Source organism: Mobula birostris, chromosome 8 (assembly GCF_030028105.1).
Source record: "Mobula birostris isolate sMobBir1 chromosome 8, sMobBir1.hap1, whole genome shotgun sequence".
In the NCBI taxonomy this organism is placed as follows: Eukaryota; Metazoa; Chordata; class Chondrichthyes; order Myliobatiformes; family Myliobatidae; genus Mobula; species Mobula birostris.
In genome coordinates this window covers 143,460,115-143,480,323 of record NC_092377.1, presented here as the reverse complement: position 1 = coordinate 143,480,323, position 20,209 = coordinate 143,460,115, and the positions used below count along the sequence as shown (strand labels likewise).

General features: G+C 41.0%; 1 protein-coding gene across 1 annotated transcript in view; it reads right to left on the bottom strand.

Annotated features, from left to right (window-relative positions):
- LOC140202084 (scavenger receptor cysteine-rich type 1 protein M130-like) overlaps positions 1 to 20,209 on the bottom strand; it is an 84,231-nt gene that overhangs the window by 6,791 nt on the left and 57,231 nt on the right. The window contains exons 5-13 of the mRNA XM_072266946.1: positions 18,844 to 19,158; positions 17,159 to 17,473; positions 7,367 to 7,681; positions 5,418 to 5,735; positions 5,256 to 5,330; positions 4,856 to 5,167; positions 4,693 to 4,728; positions 1,692 to 1,784; positions 1,161 to 1,268 (exon numbers count right to left, since the gene is read on the bottom strand). Of these exons, the coding sequence (XP_072123047.1) occupies positions 1,161 to 1,268; positions 1,692 to 1,784; positions 4,693 to 4,728; positions 4,856 to 5,167; positions 5,256 to 5,330; positions 5,418 to 5,735; positions 7,367 to 7,681; positions 17,159 to 17,473; positions 18,844 to 19,158 (1,887 nt within the window). The remainder of the gene's footprint in view (positions 1 to 1,160; positions 1,269 to 1,691; positions 1,785 to 4,692; positions 4,729 to 4,855; positions 5,168 to 5,255; positions 5,331 to 5,417; positions 5,736 to 7,366; positions 7,682 to 17,158; positions 17,474 to 18,843; positions 19,159 to 20,209) is intronic.

Here is a 20,209-nt window from a genome sequence, read left to right as displayed (position 1 = left end):
CCCTCCACAGCGTGCATCACCAGTCAACCTTCCAACAAAGGTATTATTCACATATTAGTTCATTTGCAATCCTTCTCCTCTGTGGAAGTCCCAACTTATCTGGACGAGAGTCCAATGATCCAAAAATCTGAAGTCCTCTCTCCTGCACTGTCTCCTGAACCACGTGTCAACCTGTATAATCTTCTTGTTTCTGATCTCAATAGAACATGCCACGGGCAGCAGCCCTGCGATCACGATCAATGGGGCCATATTCTTCAACTTAGCATGTAACACCTGAAACTCACTTCGCTGGACCTCATCACCCTTCCTGCCAATATCATTGGTACTGACGAGAACCATGACGCCTGGCTGCTCAGCCTCCCACTTAAAAATGCTTTGGACTCTTGGTACCCGGGATCCAATGTGCTATTGGGGAATTCCGTTCTCATCGACACACTATGATTACAGCTCCTATCATTACAGCTCTCAACTTCTCTTCCTGGCCTTTCCGGGTCACAGAGCCGAAGTCAGTGAAACAGGCCTTACCATTGTGCCTGTCCTCTGCATGGATATACCCCCAAGCCGTCTCCGAAGTGGTACAGGTGTCGTTAATGAGAATAGCGATAGTGGTACTCTGCACTGTCCACTCCTGACAGTCAGACTGACAATTGTTTCCTGCACCTTGGGTGTAAAAACCTCTTTATAAGTACTGTCGATCAACCAGTTAGCCTTCCGAATAATCACCCATTTCCAGCTCGGACTGCAAACACTGTCTGAAGGAAACTGTACCTCTTGCAGGTGGAGTCATCGGGGATACTGGTTGTCTCTCCACCTTGCTACACCCTGCAAAATGAGCCTTGCACTATCTTTACCTGGCCTCCCCACTGCTCTAACTGTGCAATAAGAAAGACAGAAAGAAATTTTAATCGAAAAAGATCTGCGTACACACTCCGTCTCTCTTCGCTGAAAAGTGTATGAGGTAAAGTTGAATTTCTTCCTATAACGTTGGCCCACTCACACATGTTATCATAGGACTTCCAATAACTAGCGATCTCAGGATTTTAATTTCAACCTTGAAGTATGTTTTGTTATCTTTTTCTGGTATTTGTTGATCTCTGATACCTTATGAATGGAAGAAGTGTTTATCGCCTGAAAAGTAAACGACAATTTACAAAACTCACCTGAATCTCCTGTATAATCCAACTTCTTGATGCGGGGAGTATCCTCAATCTCTTCATAAATTGCTTGGTAAAATATATCAGGTGAGTATCCCCCTCGTAACAAGGCGCCTGTTGAAGTCAGAGTTGGGAATATCATGTTTACTTACAAGTTCCTAATAGAAGAATTAACTCTTCTCTACTAAAATTAACAACAGGAGATAAATATATATACTACTGTTGGTAAAAAATGAACTTGTAAGATTCCTTCAGCACTATTTTGATCTCGAAATATGGGCAAATTACAGTTTAATCGGAAAGATTCAATATAAAACATATCCAGATTATATAAAAATAATTGTTCATTTTTGATGTACTGCATTGATACATTACGTTGCAAATAACAACGAGGTTCTTATGACTGCATAGATGTGGACACCATCTCTATGGTAACCGATAAAAAGAACACGGACTTCTGGGAAAAAGATTTGTTGCTCTTACCAATAAATAAAATATTATTCTGAAAAATAATAAAGTGCAATTTTTGAATCTTACCTATTCTTGCTGCCTGCCTTCTTATTAGCGTCTGCAAAGTGAATAGCTCGGCCACGAGGACGATTCCAAGAGTAACACAGACAACAACGAATACTTAAACGCAGATTTGTTAGATAAATTTAAAACAGGCACTACAATTTTAAGTTTCAGACATTTACAAAGAATAGTATTTAAATGTAAGTACTGAGGTAAATCTGCATAATCCCTAATTACTCGCAAAATAAGATTTGCAGAAAGATAACGACTACTTAGTTGAAAGAAGCAGAGGTAAATAATATGGGTTATTATGACATTGGAGAAAAACACAAGTGGCTGCAAATATTGACTGTAATAAGAAATAATACGCACACAAAACGTCCTGGGAATATCTTGAGGGAACACACATTATTTTTGCAAAAGAGGTATTTATCCTGAAAACAAATGACCACTGATCCAAGTTTGCTTGTGATTTTCTACTATGCATACCTATTCCAATCCGCCTCCACACACGGTGTGGCAGCTAGAGATATACTCAAAATGTAGACATCAAAGTAATGGAATTGCAATATTAAACTACAATGTAAAGCATGCCATTGGAACCAGAAGAGTTTCCACTTTTTGCTCACTTAATCGTGTTTTTCAGCTCATGGGATTGATAATATGCTGTTTGCAATCATGAGGTTATGGCAGGTTGAGCTGCTAAACTGTGTTGAACGTTGATTTAAGGTGGTACTAGCTTTCCCTACCTGCGTTAACACGCCGCATATTTTTTGTCTCCCAATTACAGTAAAGAGTAAAATCGGTCATCCAATTTCATATTTATCTTTCAAAGGTGTTTGCATTCTCTCCAGGCCAAATGAAACCATGGTCTATCAGGAAAAACATGCTTCAAGAAAACTCAAAAAAACTTTCTTGCACAACCCTGGATTTATAACTCTTCTTTCTTCACAAGTACTTCAAAACATCCCGAGGCCAGCAAGCTTTGCAAACAGACTTGGTGACTTTAATGATCACCAGCAACCCGCTCGTGAAAGCGACGCTAGGTTTGAAGCACAAATATATAAGAGGGCTGATGTTATCAGGAGGAAAAAGATACCCGGAATAGCACTCATGTTTAATTTCTAACTCGTGCTTTTTCTCTGTGTCCCGATAACTCATAACTGCTGCACTGCAGTTATGTAGGATAAGGTACTTTGTGAAGAAGACGACATTTTTCACCGTGCTGTGTGGAATCGGGTGAAAACAGAAGACACCTGTAAGCTCTAGATTCACCACAAATGACACCTGACCAGAAGCAGCACAAAACTGCGCATGTGGGTAATATGAGTACACCACGGACAGACACATACCATACTTGCCATGAACATGAAATTAGAGTAACTCATAGGAAGTGGAAGGGCATCTGTCAAATGTTCAATTCTTCCAGCGCCAGCACACACTGGCAAAGAATGAAAATTTTGGAATTCATATTGGAATTGGTTCATTATTGCCACATTTACCAAGAAACTGTACATTGAAATGTGTGCCTTACATATTTTCCATACAGTGCAAATCATTGGACGGTGTGGGAGAACACAATAATACAATAATGGAATGCAGAATAAAATGTAACAGCTACAGATAAAATGCAGTACAATAAACTGTAGAGAACAAGATCATAACGAAGTACAATGTAGCGTCAAACGTCCACAGCGTTGTACCGGGGATTTTATTAATTGTCTTATGCAAGGTAGATACAGCCTGGTTGTCCGTGTTTTCAGTCTTTGGTATCTTCAGTCTGATGGAGCGGACAGATGAGAGAATGCCTGGGTTGGAAAGGTCTTTGATTATACTGCCTACTATATATAGTAGTGAGAAGGTATGACTGAATCCACATAGGTGAGGCTGGTTTTGCTTATTTGATGAGCTGTGACCACACGTCTACAGTTTCTTGCAGTCCATGGTAGAGCACCTGTCAGACCAAGAACATGCATCGAGATGGGGTACTTCCTGTAGTACTTCGGTGAAAATTGGTAAGGCTCGACGGGCATGCAAATATAATTAGGTTCCTGAGGAAATAGAGGCCTTGCTGATCTTTCTTGGCCATGGCGTCCACATAGTAGGACCAAGATACACGACTGGCGATGCTCACTCCTAGGAACCTGAAGCTCTCACTCCACATTCTCAATAATGTTAATGTGAAGAGGAAGATGCTCACTGATGGAAAGGATATTTTAAAATACACCATGTTACGTAGCTTGCTTTATCCATCCTGTAGTCTAACTTCTCGTTACTCTGGTATGGCCTGCTAAGATGATATCATCTACAGACGTGTGGATGGATTTAGAGCAGAATCTAGTCAGGCAGACCTTGAATGTTCAGGGAGGAGGATGGTGTCAGAGGGCATAACGTTGTGGAACATCGGTGGTTAGATTACAGTCTGTTGATTGGGAAGTCACGGATCTAGTAGCAGAGGGAGGGATTGTCCCATAGGGTCTGAAATATGGTAGTGGGCTTGCTTGGACTTACCATAATGATGAACAAAATACATGATATGTAACAGATCCATATGACTTCAATACTACTAAAACAGCAATTGCTTCCGCATTGACATATCAATGAACTAAAAACTTGCACTTTTTTCTCCAAGTCAGAGATAATATTGGTTGCAGCGCATGTTAAGAATAACTTATTAATACTCAGCCAAGGATCAGCATTCCTTCATCAAAAGTGTATGAAAATTCTCCAAGGTTTCAATAAGAACACCTTTGCAAGGCCCTTTGTGGATGGTTAATAATGAGAAGATGACCCCAGTGACGAAATCCTGTCATCTCATCAAAACATTTGACTGGAGTTGGATATATTATTTATAAGAATTTTGCCACATTCGGGTTCAAATTCTTGATTAAGCAATAAGGATTACAGTAATTATTTTAAACACTCAGGGGCGACCATTGTAATTAATAACCAGTAACAAAGGGATATCAGTGTTACAAACCTTGTTTAGAACTCGAATAATCAATAATGCTTTAATATCAATTACCTGAATGGGTGGAACCAGCTGGACCACTGGACATTTCTGTAAAGACATTTATTGGACAAGTTTTAGCAACTTCGTGTTTGTTGGATTTTTTTCCAGTTGTTCCTAGCTCCTAATTCAACAAATCAGTCGAACATAACATAAACATTTGCACAAAGACACCTACCGGAACAAAAGACAAAGACATCTTCCTTGTGATCGCAGTCATGTTGACCTGGTGGAGAGGAAGAACAACTGGACAGAAAAGATTCAGTTCCTTTGCATTTAACTTCATCCATCCAGATATCACCGACGCCCTGATTATTTTCTTCCACCACCGTAGTCCAAAGAGCAGAGCCACAGCCCAATTGCCTGCAGACGACATCGGCATCTGCCATGTTCCAGGAATCATCACATACAGTGCCCCAGGTATTATTGAACCGAATCTCCAACCTTCCTGAGCAATTGTTGTTGCCGCCAAAAAGTCGCAAACGTAATTCTGAAAGGAATCGGAAAACATTTACATTGTGTTAATCACAACTTCAGAACTCATTTAAACTGATATTGTAATTTGTAGCACAGTTCACCTGCTAACCGGGGAGAATCAGGTATATTCCGTGAATCACAGACCATTCCGCAGGAACCCTCCGGTAATTTGGCTTCTGGTCAGAAGAGAAAAATAATGCCTATTTATTTTTAACATCTATGCTTAAAATACAAATCGTCACGTAATGGATATCTTCTGTTACCTTTACATTCAATCCCTGCATACTCCCAATCGTCACAGCTGTGTTTCCCCCACGGGTCAGCATGACACTGCCAAAGGGTCGACTCGTACGAAGAACATTTTATCTCATCCAGCAATATTGGACCTAATCCCTTTCTTTCTGTCTGGTAGTTATATTTAACAGATATCATGGGTCCGCATTTCATTTGTTTACAAATCACGTTCCCAGCCTTTTCATCCAGTGTCCTGGAACAAACTGTTCCCCGCGTCCCATTGTACCGCACTTCCACCCAGCCTTCACATCGCCCACCTCCGCTCATCAGGCACATTTCTTTGTGTTCTGAAAACAAAGCAGTTAATGCAAAGGTCGTCACAATGTTTTCATACAGCAACAGACTTAAGTTGTTTTTGTAAAACAGAAAAAAAAAAACGCAAGTGATAGATATCTGCAATACATAAAAATATAAATCACTCGAAATACATCAGGGAGGGTAACGTGTGGAAGGATAATCAAATTAGAAATAAAATAAAGAGGTATTCTACCGATTTGCGGAATGTAGTGCACGGGAAATGTCGTCCTTTTGGCTGAATTGTATTGGATTTCACGGGAATTGCGAAGGATCATGCACTGAATCTGGGCATTGTTTTGGTGGAAGATGAAAAACAACATTTTGTTTTATTTTTGTCTGAGTATGATGAGGACAGTGTGGAGAGCTGAAGGAAGTAAATTGACGGAAATAAGGGATAAAAGTCTCTTCAAAATTTTATAAGTAACGACCAATCTTTCAGCTTTTCGAAGGAATATGTCCCTCCGTGTATCAACTGTCCATTATTCAGAGCCCACCAGTCAAATTCCAAGTCGCTTCTTGATGCAACTGCTTTAGATGGGTCTATATTCTTCCCTGTGTACAGAACTCGGTCTTCAAAGTCTTAGCAAAATTCTCCTGCACTTCTTCGATTCTATCTATCTTGCAAATATTATTGTCCGTGTTTATAATTTAGTCCCATTAGCGGCTTGATTGCTCTAATCAGCATCTGCGTTCAATTCGCAAAACTGTTACTCAGATGAGCTTTTGGTTCCTTATTAAGTAATATTCCTGATCAGTTCCTATTCGTTTCTTCCTTCCCGTCCCGTCCTCTCATTGAAAAAGTCAAATGCAACAGAAGCTTGAGAAATAATGCTTTGTCTTCTTCTAAATCTCATTTATACTTCAAGAATCGATATCGTATGATGTCTTAGCTATTTATCTGCAAAAGAAAAAGATTTTTCTGTTTGTCATTTTTTCTTCGTTTTTCTTTCAGTAGCGCAGCCGTTACGGTGACGCTATTTTATGGACAGACATCCGGGGTCAATACTGTCGCTACCAGTAAGGAGTTCTTAATTTCTCCTCGTGAACACTTGGTTTCCACAGGCTGCGCCAGTCTCTTTCCACATTCCAGGACGTACTTTGGAGGCTAAGTGGTCACTTACTTTGTTGGGCCTCAAAAGTATAATACAGCACTCTACATCATAAAATACACTGGCTGAAAGTAATTAGCCCAAATTCTTACTATAAGGAATACATCAGGTAATAGAACATGTCATAAGTCGATCTGGCCGCTCTAACTATCACATTGATTAATATGTTTTCATGCTGTCAGTAAGGTTTTCATTGTTCTACACATTCACCCCTCTATCTTCTTATCTCTCAAAACTTGAAAAATAAATGAGATTTAGAAGAAGATTAAAGAATTGTTTCTCAAGCTTCTGTTGCATTTGATTTTTGATTGTCTTTCATCTTTTGCAGTCGTGACGAAGGTACTCACATCCAAAATGCTCATTATTTTAGATCCAAAATGCAGAGTGAAAATATTACACAAACAATCCATTGCCAGTAATTCTACTGGGTACCATAAAACGATTCCGACATCTCAGAACGGAAGATTTATATACCGTAATACGGAGGATCAGCACAATAGAAGTACCCTTACCGGAACACCTTACTGTCACATCTTCTTTATGGCTGCAGTCATGCTGGCCCCACGGAGCTGAAGGACATTTCCAGAGATGTGATTCATTACCTGAACATCTCACTTCATCCAACCAAACCTCACCAGTGCTTTGTCCACAGTAATCAAGATATTTTTCTTCCAAAGCATATCCACAGCCCAGTTGCCTACAGACAACATTAGCATCAACTAGATCCCAGGAGTCATCACAGACTGTTCCCCAGGATCCGTTGTAATAAAATTCCAGTCTTCCAGCACATGCATCTTCACTTCCGGACAGCCTTAGTTGCAAGTGCCCTGTTGAACAGAAATATATGAGATTATTCATTCCATTAAAAATTGAACAAGTCAACTCGTTCGCATTTCTGCAAGTTCTTCTGAAATACAATTTTGAAAATAATTGTGCAATGATATCACCGAAAGAATGAAATCTAAGAAGAACACATAATAAGCCCGAAAACTTCGGTATCTCATACAGCGTGTTTTTGAGTTTTATGCAAAGGTGGAAGCTCCGTCATTTGTTTATGCTGGACACGGGTTCTCGCACACCACATTCCAGAAACAGACGGGCATGGGATTTGCTAGGTACGGTTTTCTTTGGCCAAGACATTGTATTCAAGACCATACATCAATCACGGTGTCAAGCATTGACCGCGCTGGTCTGCGGGAATTGCACAACTTTACCAGGAGATGTCCACTGTTTGTAGCCTAGATGTCTCCTCGAAGTGATCCCTGCAGTCTGCAGGATGTGATCACCTCCTACGGCAGTGGTAAGTTAAGTGGACCAGATCGTAGAGAAGTGAGTATCTACCCACTGTCTCTCAAGATGAAAGCCTCCAGCTGTCGCATTACAATAACTTGCAGGCCAACTTGTGATCCACTTGGCTTTTTTGCCAGCAATTACTAAGAAACTGATCTACATGCACTTGCACCTCACTATATATTTCAAATTCACAGTCATAACAAGTTTCGTCTAAAGCAGTTTGAAAATGGAACGATATTCTTTTGTAGATCCTGATGTGCCATTCTCTTCTGTATGTTTATACCGGCGAAGATAATTGAGCCTTTCGTTGATCGTACAGATAATATTTTGGTTTAAAATCTACTAATATACGAAAACAATTTGGTGACATTGTCAATAAACGGAATTCACATCAAACAGCAGATCAACAGCTACATGTGGATACTGGATGTTCCAAGATGCATGTACGATTGTCATAAGCCAACTTGTGGCATACACTTCTGGAGAAAAGGACTGGGAAGTGAATGCCGCTCCTTGATGAATAGATAAAATACAACTACTTCGTCTGTCACTTCCTCTGATTCATTATTTATTTGCAATGGGAACTACGTTTAACTATAATTTTCTTTCCCAACTACTCGTGCACACAATTGTGTTCACCTTCTATGAAAATCTCAAACGTTCCAGGCTGTTACATTGAAACTTCACCAAGCTGGTGTTGGAAACACTGTGCAGAATTAATCTTTGTGGAAAGTGTTGTGAATATCTGTTTTAAGCGTAAAGCTTACTCTCCATCTGTTTTGTCGTCAGTTCAGTTCATATTTCGACTGGGAAATGTCAAAAGTTAACAAAACATTTAATGATCTTGTTGTTGCTTTTGTTATTTTTGTTATGACGTAACCAAATAACAATAACGTCTGTGTTCGTACGGATTATGTCACCGTGTGCATTGCCTGCCCGTTGGTTCGTTTCCGATGAACATTAGTAACGGTTTCAATTTCAGTATTTAATTTGCAGCTTGCCGACTGGGCTCTCGGTGGGTAGCATACTTTCGCTCTAGTCGAGCACATGTTACCCTGCCATGGGAAGACCCAACCCCTGAACCGAATGTAGGATGGTTGACAACCCCATCCCACAAAAAAAAAAAAATCATTGTTACAGATACAACAAGAGAAGCTCCAAAGCACTCATCCCTGGATAGCAATAATATTCGCTCAGAAGATATATGAAGTCTGATCGAACTGCTCTAGGAAAGTTTCAGACTTTCCGGACAGTAAGTACAGATTCTTATTGAACTAATCGCGAGAAGGGATACTGTGCAGAATTAGTCCACTGTTACGAGGAGCAAGTTGAAGTGTAAGTTTTACACAATTGCAATTTCAGTCACTGGTTCAAATAGTCAAACTTTACAGAATCAACATTACACAAAAGGGTAGCTTTATTTATCGCTGTTGTTGTTGCTCCTCGAGAAACGAACATGTCGGCGCCCTCAGTAATCTGACATGATTTGCATACTCTGCCCAATCAATAATACAGTCGAAGAGTCATTACACAGCACAGATAGAGGCTTTTCTTGCCTAAGTATTATTCTCCACAGTGACATCTATCTGCATTCGGATCATAGCCCGCCATACTCCTCCCATCCAGGTATGTATCCAAATTTCACTACATTATTTTTTCAACACGCCCAGCACCTTTTGAATGAAGATAATACCCCTCAGAGTCCGATTAAATACTTGGTCTTTTAACTTCAACCTATGACTTCATTGGGGGGGGGGCGGGATAGGAGGGATGGAAGTGCTTGTATTTACTCTATCTTTCCCCCTTATAATCGTTTTCCTCTGTAACATCTCTCCTGATTCTCGTATGCGCCAGAGACTGACATCCTAATCCTTTCAACTTTATCCGAAAACACCTCAAGTCAAGGCAAAGTTACTTTAAATTTTCCGTGCACTTTTCAAGCCTTGTTAATGTATTTCCTGTAAGTAGGTGACCACATCTGGGCATAATACTGCAAATCAGGTATCATCAATGTCTTATCTCATCGCCTGTCTGCCAGAGCCCGTCGATGCCCACGAGCCCTGATGAGTATTGAAATCCGGCCAGGCTTCACCGTCCTGTTGCTGGATTACGCCGTGGAGGTGCTGAGGCAGGTTCCCGCAGATATGTTCCTTTCTTTCTTTACTAATCTTTTTATTGATTTAGAGAAAACATATATACAGACAAGGGGAGAATTATCTCAAATATATATATCAGCAACAATATAAACAAAAGATGAAATAAATATTATCATAATTATACATAGTACTAAGCAAATATGCAATATATAATAAAAAAGGACAACTAATTCTCTTATCAATACATAAAGAGAGGGAAAAACTGAATTTAAAATGAAAAGGGAAAAAACACAGCACTAGGAAAAAAGAAAAGAAAGAGGGGGGGGGGGACAGGGCAGTCCATTCGGAGGATACAGCCAAGAAGGGAAAGACTTTCTGATCAAATCTAAAACTTTGAAAAAAAATCATTGGAAGAGTTATAAATCAGATCAAATGAAAATACAGAATAAAAGGTCGCCATATCTGCTCAAATTTAAAGGATGTATCAAATGTCCGACATCCTATTTTCTCTAAACTTAAACAGGACATAATGGAGGAAAGCCAAAAAAAAGACAGTAGGTGGATTAGAATCTTCCACTTCAATAAAGTAGCTCTCCTAGCCAATGAAGTCGAAAAGGTTATCATACGTTGAGCGGAAACAGGAATTTTTCTTGCTTCCAATGGGATAATCCCAAAAATTGTCGTAAGTAAATTAGGTTGTAAAACCAGATCCAAGACTTTTGATAGTATTTTAAAAACATCTCTGCAAAAGTCGTCTAGCTTTATACAAGACCAAAACATATGCGTTAAAGTGGCCACCTCAATATTACATCTGTCATAAATAGGATTAATATTGGGAAAAATGTCTGCTAATATAATAGGTATAATATGATTAGGGTGTTGGCGCATGGCCAAGTGGTTAAGGCGTTCGTCTAGTGATCTGAAGGTCGCAAGTTTGAGCTTTGGCGGAGACAGTGTGTTGTGTCCTTGAGCAAGGCACTTAACCACACATTGCTCTGCGACGACACTGGGGCCAAGCTGTATCGGCCCTAGTGCCCTGCTCTTGGACAACATCGGTGGTGTGGAGAGGGGAGACTTGCAGCATGGGCAACTGCCGGTCTTCCATAAAACCTTGCCCAGGCCTGCGCCCTGGAAACCTTCCAAAGCGCAAATCCATGGTCTCATGAGACTAAAAGATGCCTATATAGAATCTATTCTGTCAAAAAAACGTTTTAGGAACAAAGGAAGGAACCGCCTGAAATATATATAAGAGCTGGAATGTTATGATGAGTCTGTATAAGCCATTGGTGAGGCCGAATCTGGAGTATTGTGTTCAGTTTTGGTCACCAAATTACAGGAAGGATATAAATAAGGTTGAAAGAGTGCAGAGAAGGTTTACAAGGATGTTGCCGGGACTTGAGAAACTCAGTTACAGAGAAAGGTTGAATAGGTTAGGACTTTATTCCCTGGAGCTGAGGAGAATGAGGGGAGATTTGATAGAGGTATATAAAATTATGATGGGTATAGATAGAGTGAATGCAAGCAGGCTTTTTCCACTGAGGCAAGGGGAGAAAAAAAAAACAGAGGACATGGGTTAAGGGTGACGGGGGAAAAGTTTAAAGGGAACATTAGGAGGGGCTTCTTCACACAGAGAGTGGTGGGAGTATTGAATGACCTGCCAGACGAGGTGGTAAATGCGAGTTCTTTTTTAACATTTAAGAATAAATTGAACAGATACGTGAATGGGAGGTGTATGGAGGGATATGGTCTGTGTGCAGGTCAGTGGGACTAGGCAGAAAATGGTTCGGCACAGCCAAGAAGGACCAAAAAGCCTGTTTCTGTGCTGTCGTTTCTATGGTTTCTATGGTTTCGGTAAAACTATCATTTTAATAGCATTAATTTGACCTATCAATGATAATGTCATAGGCAACCATTTAGAAAGCATTTGTTTGGTGTATTCAATTAATGAAAAAAAGTATCTATTTATAGAGGCCCGCAGGTATGTTCCAGTTCACCGTCCATTACTTCCTCCGACTGAAGGAGAAGGAGGAGCCGGCCGAGGATCGGCGGCACGCCGTTGTCAATGAGATTCACTGAAGATCAAGTCCAACGGCAATAATGGCGAAACTGGACCTCAGACTCAGTCGGACTTTGAATAATTACTTTTTCAGATACTAAGCAGAAGCATTCGAGTTTGTACAGAAGCATTTAATAACGACGTCGAGTATGAGAATGATATGAATCCCAGGATGGTTTATCTAAACTCAGTGATGAACGATCTATATTACAAGGTCTGCAATTATATTAGCCTGTTTTCAGATACCGTGATTCCTGCGGGAAGACGAATCTCTGATTTGTTTTCTCTATGCACAATTTGACAATAAGTGCACTTTCAATCTTCAGAAATATTTATCGAACTTCAAAATTACATCACAACTCCTGTGCTCACTACTTCGATTTAGGAAACCCGATGGATCCAAATCTCTCTTGAAGACCCTAGTTACCTCCAACACAACTTTCACGAAATTACAGATCCGTTTTCCCAAATCACTCTGCTTTCCTGCACTCCTCCTTGCCCTGCCGTTCACTGTGTAAGTCCTATCATGGTTTGTCCTCCAAAATTGCAACACCTCACAGGAGTCTGAAATAAATTCCAACTGCCATTTCAGCCCATTTTTTTCCAGTTACTCGAGATTCCGCAGCAAGTTCTGATAGCTTCTCTCGCTTCCACTAATTTACAATGAGTAATTTTGCAGACTGAGCTGCTAGATTATCATCCAGGTCTTTGATATAGAAGACAAACAACATCGGATCCAGCACTGATCCCTGCGGCACTGCACTAATCACAGGCCTTCAGATGGAGAGGCAACAGCTACTGTCACACTTCAGCTTCTCTCGAGAAACCACCGTCAAATCCAGTTTGCGACCTCATTGTAAATGTGAAGCCATCAACTGTCTTGACGAACTCTCACGACGATTTTGCCAAAAGCCTTGCTAAAGTCCATGTAGACAAGGTTCTCTGTCTTTCCTTCATCAACATTCCTGCTAACCACGTGTAAATACTTTATGCTGCCACACAAGCTGAAACTCTTTTCCTTAATATCTTAACAACTGTTTCTTCAAAATCCAACTCAGCCCCGGTTTCGGTGTTGTCGTTATTGCTCTTGGACTTGCTCTGCATGGAATTGCATCGGCATCGACGGGCATACATCCTTGTCCTACTTCTCCTTCTCCTTCAGGTGGGTGAATTACTGAATGGCCAACTGTATAAGGTCAGCGGGCATATGACCCGTCACTCCCATGTCGTAAACCAGCAGCAGGTCGGTGAGGCCGGGCACGATCTCGATATGCATCCTGACACATGGGCAGCGACGGAACCTGTCAGACAGGAGATGAGGAAAGACCAATGTGATTTGCACGAAGCGATGTTGCCTCTCTCTCATCTGACCCTGCTTATTCAAATATTTATATATTGGGTTCCTTGTAAGGCATTCTAGTAATGTACACACGACTTAAATCAGCCTCAACAGCGTATAATTTGCCGATTCCTTATCATAGCCTCCCTTAAACAACGGATCAACACTGGATATTATTGACTAACGTCATGCCTTCAGTCCAGTTGCGTATAGTTAGCATTTTCAATGCTATTGTTCATTTGGCGTTCACGGCCACTTCGCTGGTGATGTCTGTTATCTGCCAAGTAGGGGATCGTGCACAATCCTGATTTGATGGAGTCAGACGTGAGAGTACGGAGGAACATCTGGAAAATTTCTGAAATGCCTGCTTCGCTGCCGCTGCTACTGTGTGGTAACCGGAATCTCCGGAGCAGAAGGCCTCGAAATCCTCGGCTTTGCGTGTTTCAGCGGCCGGGGTGAGGTCGAAGGCGCTCGGCAGAGGATGTCGCTAGGGAGGCTGTATCGGAGAGGCTGGTCGGAAGCTCGAAGTTTTCGGACGGATGGACTCAGTTTCGGCAGTGGTCGGCTGCTTCCAAAGCATCGGCAAATTGACGGTGCCTGGAGGTTTATGGCATGGAGTTTCTCACTTTTGCCGCCGCTATCGGGGACTCGGAAGTCGATCGGCTCGGGGACTTTTGAGACTTTATTTACCGTGCCCATGGTTTGTTCCGCATCAAATTCTCGTATTGCTTTGCACTGCTGTAACTATATGTTATAATTATGTGGTTCTGTCAGTGTTAATCTTTGGTTTGATCTGTTTTCTGTGATATTACCCCGGAGAAACATTGTATCATTTCTAAATGACAATAAAAGAGCACTGAGTGTTCTAATAATCTAAAAATTAGTTTCCTTTCTACGTCATTAATTGGTAAAATACTGTATCTCTAGGCAAGACAAGTATCAATAACAAAGTTGCATTCAGCAATAAGTCTGCATTAACATAAAAAACCAGTTAAACGCCAACTAACGAATTATAACGCTGTTAATGTTTTTTTTTAATATATATTTCGGGTTGTTCCTTCGTCACCTCCCACGTCCAGTCTACTGCACGGAAATAAAACTGCTCTTGCGAGGATGCGCTGTATAACTTTTGGTAGGTGTTCAAGAAAAAGGACTGGATTTGGCAGCTGATTTTTCCTGCCAAATTAACATTCGTTCATAGATCGCATATCTGTAAATACATTTTTTTGATTCAGCACATTTACGTCGGGAAGTGTATGGTCATGCTTTTTGGTAGAAGAAATGATAGGGTTGACGATTTTCTAAGTGGAGAGAATATACAAAGAACTGAGGTGTAAAGGGACTTGGGAGTACATGAACGATTCTCTGAAGGTTAATCTACAGGTTGAGTTCGTGATGAGAAAAGGAAATGCAGTGTTAGCATTCATTTGAAGAGAACAAGAATATCAAAGCAAAGAAGTAATTTATAATATTTCGAAAACACTGGTGAGACCGCACTTGGAGCATTGTGAGCAGAATTGGGCCCTTGTCTTAGAAAGGAAGTGAGGAAACTGCAGAGGTACAAGGACTTAGATTAAAATTATTCCAGGATCGAATGGCTTGTCATAAGAAACAAGTTTGATAGCTCTGGGCCTCTATTCACCAGAATTCAGAACACTGAATGGATACCTCATTGAAACATCGAATGGTGAAAGACCTTTAGAGAGTTTGATGAGAGAGGATGTTTCCTATGGTCGGAAAGGCTGAGACCCGAGGGTACAGCCTCAGGATAGATTGGTGTCGTTTTAGAACGGAGGTGAGGAGGGGTTGATTTGACTACAGAGTGGTGAACCTATGGATTTGATTGCCACAGCCAGCAGTGCATGGAGATTAGGTATATATATTTATGTATATTTCCGGTGCAAGTTGATAGATTCTTGATGGGTCAAGCCATGAAAGGATACGGGGAGAAGGCAGGAGATAGGGGCTGAGAGGAAAATTGGATCAGCCATGATGAAATTGCGGAGCAGACTCGAAAGGCCAAGTGGCCTAAATCTGCTCCTATATCTTATGGTCTTAATGTCTTATGGTATCCAAGTTAACTTCATTTTCATTGAAATAATAACGCTGCATTCATCTATAATGGAGCCTCCAATCACAATCCGTGGACTACATCGAAACTGGACTTTCATAAACACCTTCAAAATTAATCGCTTAAATCAATTTGTTTCAGGATTAATATGACTGCACCACAACACTACCACTGATACATACGGACGCAAAAATGAAATAGTGCATGCCATTTTCTTTTGTGCACACAGACACAAATGATCAAACCTCACCTGAGCAATAAGCAGGCTGATCCATTGACAACTATTCAATAAACAGTGGTCATGTTTGGCGTCGCGTTTGACTCTTTATTTGATCATCTAATTCCCAATACTTCAAACCACAACTAACTTCTGCCTCACAGTACCACCGCATATGTTTGCTCTTTGTTCGGGTCATCGGATTAGAAACGCCCTTCTTTTATTTAGCCTGATTTCAGTATCTAAAAATTCTTCCCTCATATTATGCAAATTTCTCATTAAACATCCCCCTTTCTTCAGTCTGGAATAGGGAACACTTCCTAGGACAGCAAAGCTATCAGAGATTTGCCGTGTTTCAGTATTTAAAATGTTAGCCACATGTTGACATGTTCCAATGAACTTCAACGTGGATTGTCCTGACTCGGATAGCTCAGCAGTGTTAATTTGCAGCTGAAGATAAATCATCAGTAGTACTCCAAAGTTGACAATATTTTATTCCTCCAATCAACTCCTTGCAATCTCCCCCTCACAGAATGTCTCGCTTGCTCAAATGTCGACTTCCTCCTTCAATTTTAATGTGCCCTTCCTATCATTCTTGGCTTCATATAAGAAGACGCTGCATGAAAGCTATGCGACAGGCAAAACTTCTCAGAAGTATATATGCAGTGATTTTAGTCGTGTGAAATTAGTATAAATTCTATTGCAAAGCCTGATTAGGGTCCAGGGAACGCATAAAAAAAAAAATCCCACATTTCGTCGCACTGCAGTCACCCTCGTTTGGCACACAACCCAATGTGAACGAATGCGTAAAATCGTAGACGCAGCGTCTAAATCTGACGTCTCCAGTGAAGCAGGTTAAATACATACAAACTGCTTAAACTTTGCATTATCTGGCCGGAAAGACGTGGCTTTCCTCTGTATTACGATTTTCATTCAACTGCCCTTGTTGTGCAGGCTGGTAGGTTAATTGCCCTTTGTAAATTCCCTGTATTCTCCAGAGAAGTTGTAGACGCTATCGGGCAGGGCCGCGGACAGAGTTTTGTGTGTCTCTTGGGGGAAGGGGTGCAGTATAATATGGACTTCTTTCAACAGGGGAGTTGACTGTCTGCGCCGACATTGTCAGGTGCCCAGATACTTCTCTGCATGTGTCAATTGCTCTGAATTTCTCAATGTATTATTAATGGTCACAGCTGTTTATAAACTCCCATTGCCAGAAATGTCATAATATTCACCTGAACAAAGGACACCGACGCCCGTAATGTCAGAGGAAGACCGATTCAACATGGTTGTTCTGCAACTGCCGAGATGCGACTCACTTCCTTTACATTGAACTTCGGTCACCCACACGGGCCGTTCATTCTCTGGGTACCGTGAAGATTTGTAGGCGGATGTCGCAGACCCGCAACGCAGTTGTCTACAGACAACGTTAGCTTCATTGATGCTCCAATATTTAACCTGCACTCTGCGCCAGACACCATCGTCATACACCTCCACTCGGCCATCGCAGCGGTTTCCCCCATCGTTCAGTCTCAAAGACCACAGTTCATCTACAACATCAAAAAAGGGTAAAACACATACCAAGTCAAAGTGTTCCATGTATTTTCAGCTAATAAATGCAAGGTTTTCTTTACACGCTAATTTTCCACGTGTTACACAGGAAGGGAAAAATATCAGTAAACTTCATCGGTCCACTTAAGAGCAATAAAAACTGTTTGTGTACTTCATCTCAGAAAATTGGACTGGAAACGTAAGTCAGAGAGGTTACCCGTTGAATGTACTGCTAACTACAGAAGGTATGGCGTATTTTGATACCTGAGTAACGGGTCTTCTGGAAATGTCTTTATTTTGTACCTTAATAACCATCGGAAAAACGCTTTGCAACTCCTCCCCACGTACGTGAGGATGGAAAAAATACACACACAGAAAGGAAAAAAAAATTCTCGGGATTTCTGTTTGGAGAGAAGCAGAATAAGTTGTGATTTGATAGAGGTATATAAGGTGATAAGACTGTTATATACATTGGATAGATAAAGACTTTTCCCAAGGGTCTAAAAGAACAGGCATAATATTCAGCTGTTAGAAGGAAAGTGTGGGGGGTGCGCGTATCAAATTTACGGTCTTTACACAGAGAGTGAAGTGAGCGTGGGACGACCTGCTGCTAGATCTGATAGAGGCCGATACAATAGGGCCATTTAAGAAACTTTTAAAAAGGCACATGGATGATAGAAAAAGATGTAGGATTAAGTAGTAGGTAAAAAAATTAGATTCATCTCAGAATAGGTTAGAATGTCGGCACAAAGATTGGTCGTTGGTTTTATCGAGAAGGCAGGCGTATGGGGTTTAATGGGATCCGGCATCAGCCATGACGGAATGGCGGAGCAGACTCAATGGTCTGAAAAGCCTAATTCTGCTCCGATGTCTTAGGCTCATATGATCTAAACATCGTGGACCGAAGGGAGCGTGATGTCTTCAAATGTTTAAATTCTGTGTAACAATACTGAATTGCACTTAATGGAATTCATTTCATATTGATTCTCAGCAACCTGTCAATAAACCCTATAATGCCAGTACTCTCTGCGTAAATATTATATCTGCATGTTTGCGGACCTTTACATCGTGCCAAAAGCTACTATCCAGCAACATCAATTGACATCATCCTCTGTCCTTGCATAGCATTATACTCCAAAATTCCGATTTATTTACTCCATGCTCAAGTTCGATCTATCATTAACGTCACGGAAATTGTATCATGCCCTATCGCTGGGAAAGGGAGGAACGACACTATCTTCTTCGAAATCGCAGTAGTGCATGGGCGCCACTAAACTGCTGATTCGATCAATTGTTTAAAACGTCACAGTTATTATTATACTACGACCAAAGAGCAGCTTGTTTCAACCCTACATTTTTTGTGACTCACCAGTGCAGATGAGACCGGCTTCATTCCCACGTGAACAGCTAACCTGACCCCAGGCTGAGACTGGACAATCAGCTATTTTAGACTCGTTCCCCAGACAATCGTAATTATCCTTCCACATCGGCCCGTTTCCTTCGCCAAAGTAAGAAGTTTTGCTAGATGCATTGACTGCACCGCACTGTAGCTGCTCGCAGACCACGGCTGCATCTTCCAGGCTGAAGTATTCATCACAAATCGTCCCCCACTTGTCTCCGTGCAGGACTTCCACACGACCAGAGCACCTGTTCTCCCCATCAACTAGTCGTGGTCCATGTTTCCCTGCATTAGTTATAATCAATAACACATAATTATACTCAATAACAAAACAGGAGAAGCTAATAAAACGGCGAAATGGCTTTAATTTTCACCTTTTACGCGATTGAACAGCTTTCCAATTGTGTCTGTGAAGCATGAGTTCACGAAAAGTAATACAGTCTATAGTACACTGCAGCCTTGCTCTTTAACTGTTTCAATCGCGATCATCTGTTTCCAATTCATGATTCTTATTGTTCCTAAAGTGTACTTTAAACCCATCTGGACTCTGGCCCACTTGAAGCTTTTGAAGACGACCACTGCTTCAAGCATGAGGCCACACACGTGATAAACTTTAGGCCATGCAGGTGAGAAGAACAGCTCTTAATTTACATTTTTATACGTACTCTTCAACTAAGTATTGGTCCCTAATTTCATGATCTTTGCATACCCATTCCGTTCACATTGCCACACTACAAAAGGTAGTGGATACATCCCAGTCCAACATGGTTAAAGCACTCCCCGCCACTGAGCACACCTACATGGACACTGCCGCAGGAAAGCAGCAGCCATCAGCAAGGAGATGCAGAGGAGACACAGAATCAAGACCTACAGGTTCAGGTACAGTTTTTACTTCTGAATCATAGGGCTTTTGAAACAAAGGGGATCACGTCACTTTACTTCACTCACCCAAATACCGAACTGTTCCCACAACATATGGATTCACTTTCAATGACTCTTCCTCTCATGTTCTCGATATGTTTTGCTTACTTATTATTATTTTTCTCAGCTAATGCTGTTGAAACCTGAGACAAGCACACTCATTTTACAATTGCTAGGAATTTTAGGACTATTCGAGTCGTGCTTAATGTTGTCTCTTTCTGGAAATGTACATAAATATTGCTATATAGGTCTATTTGCTTAATGCTATTGTGTGGTGAACTTGGGATGATAACAATTTTTGATATTACTGTTGAGACAATGTATATTCTGTCCATGTTCCATCGTATTTCGATTTCCTCTTTTAATTAAGCATATTTCTGCTGTTTTCCGCTTAATGGCTTCTGGATCTGATGTG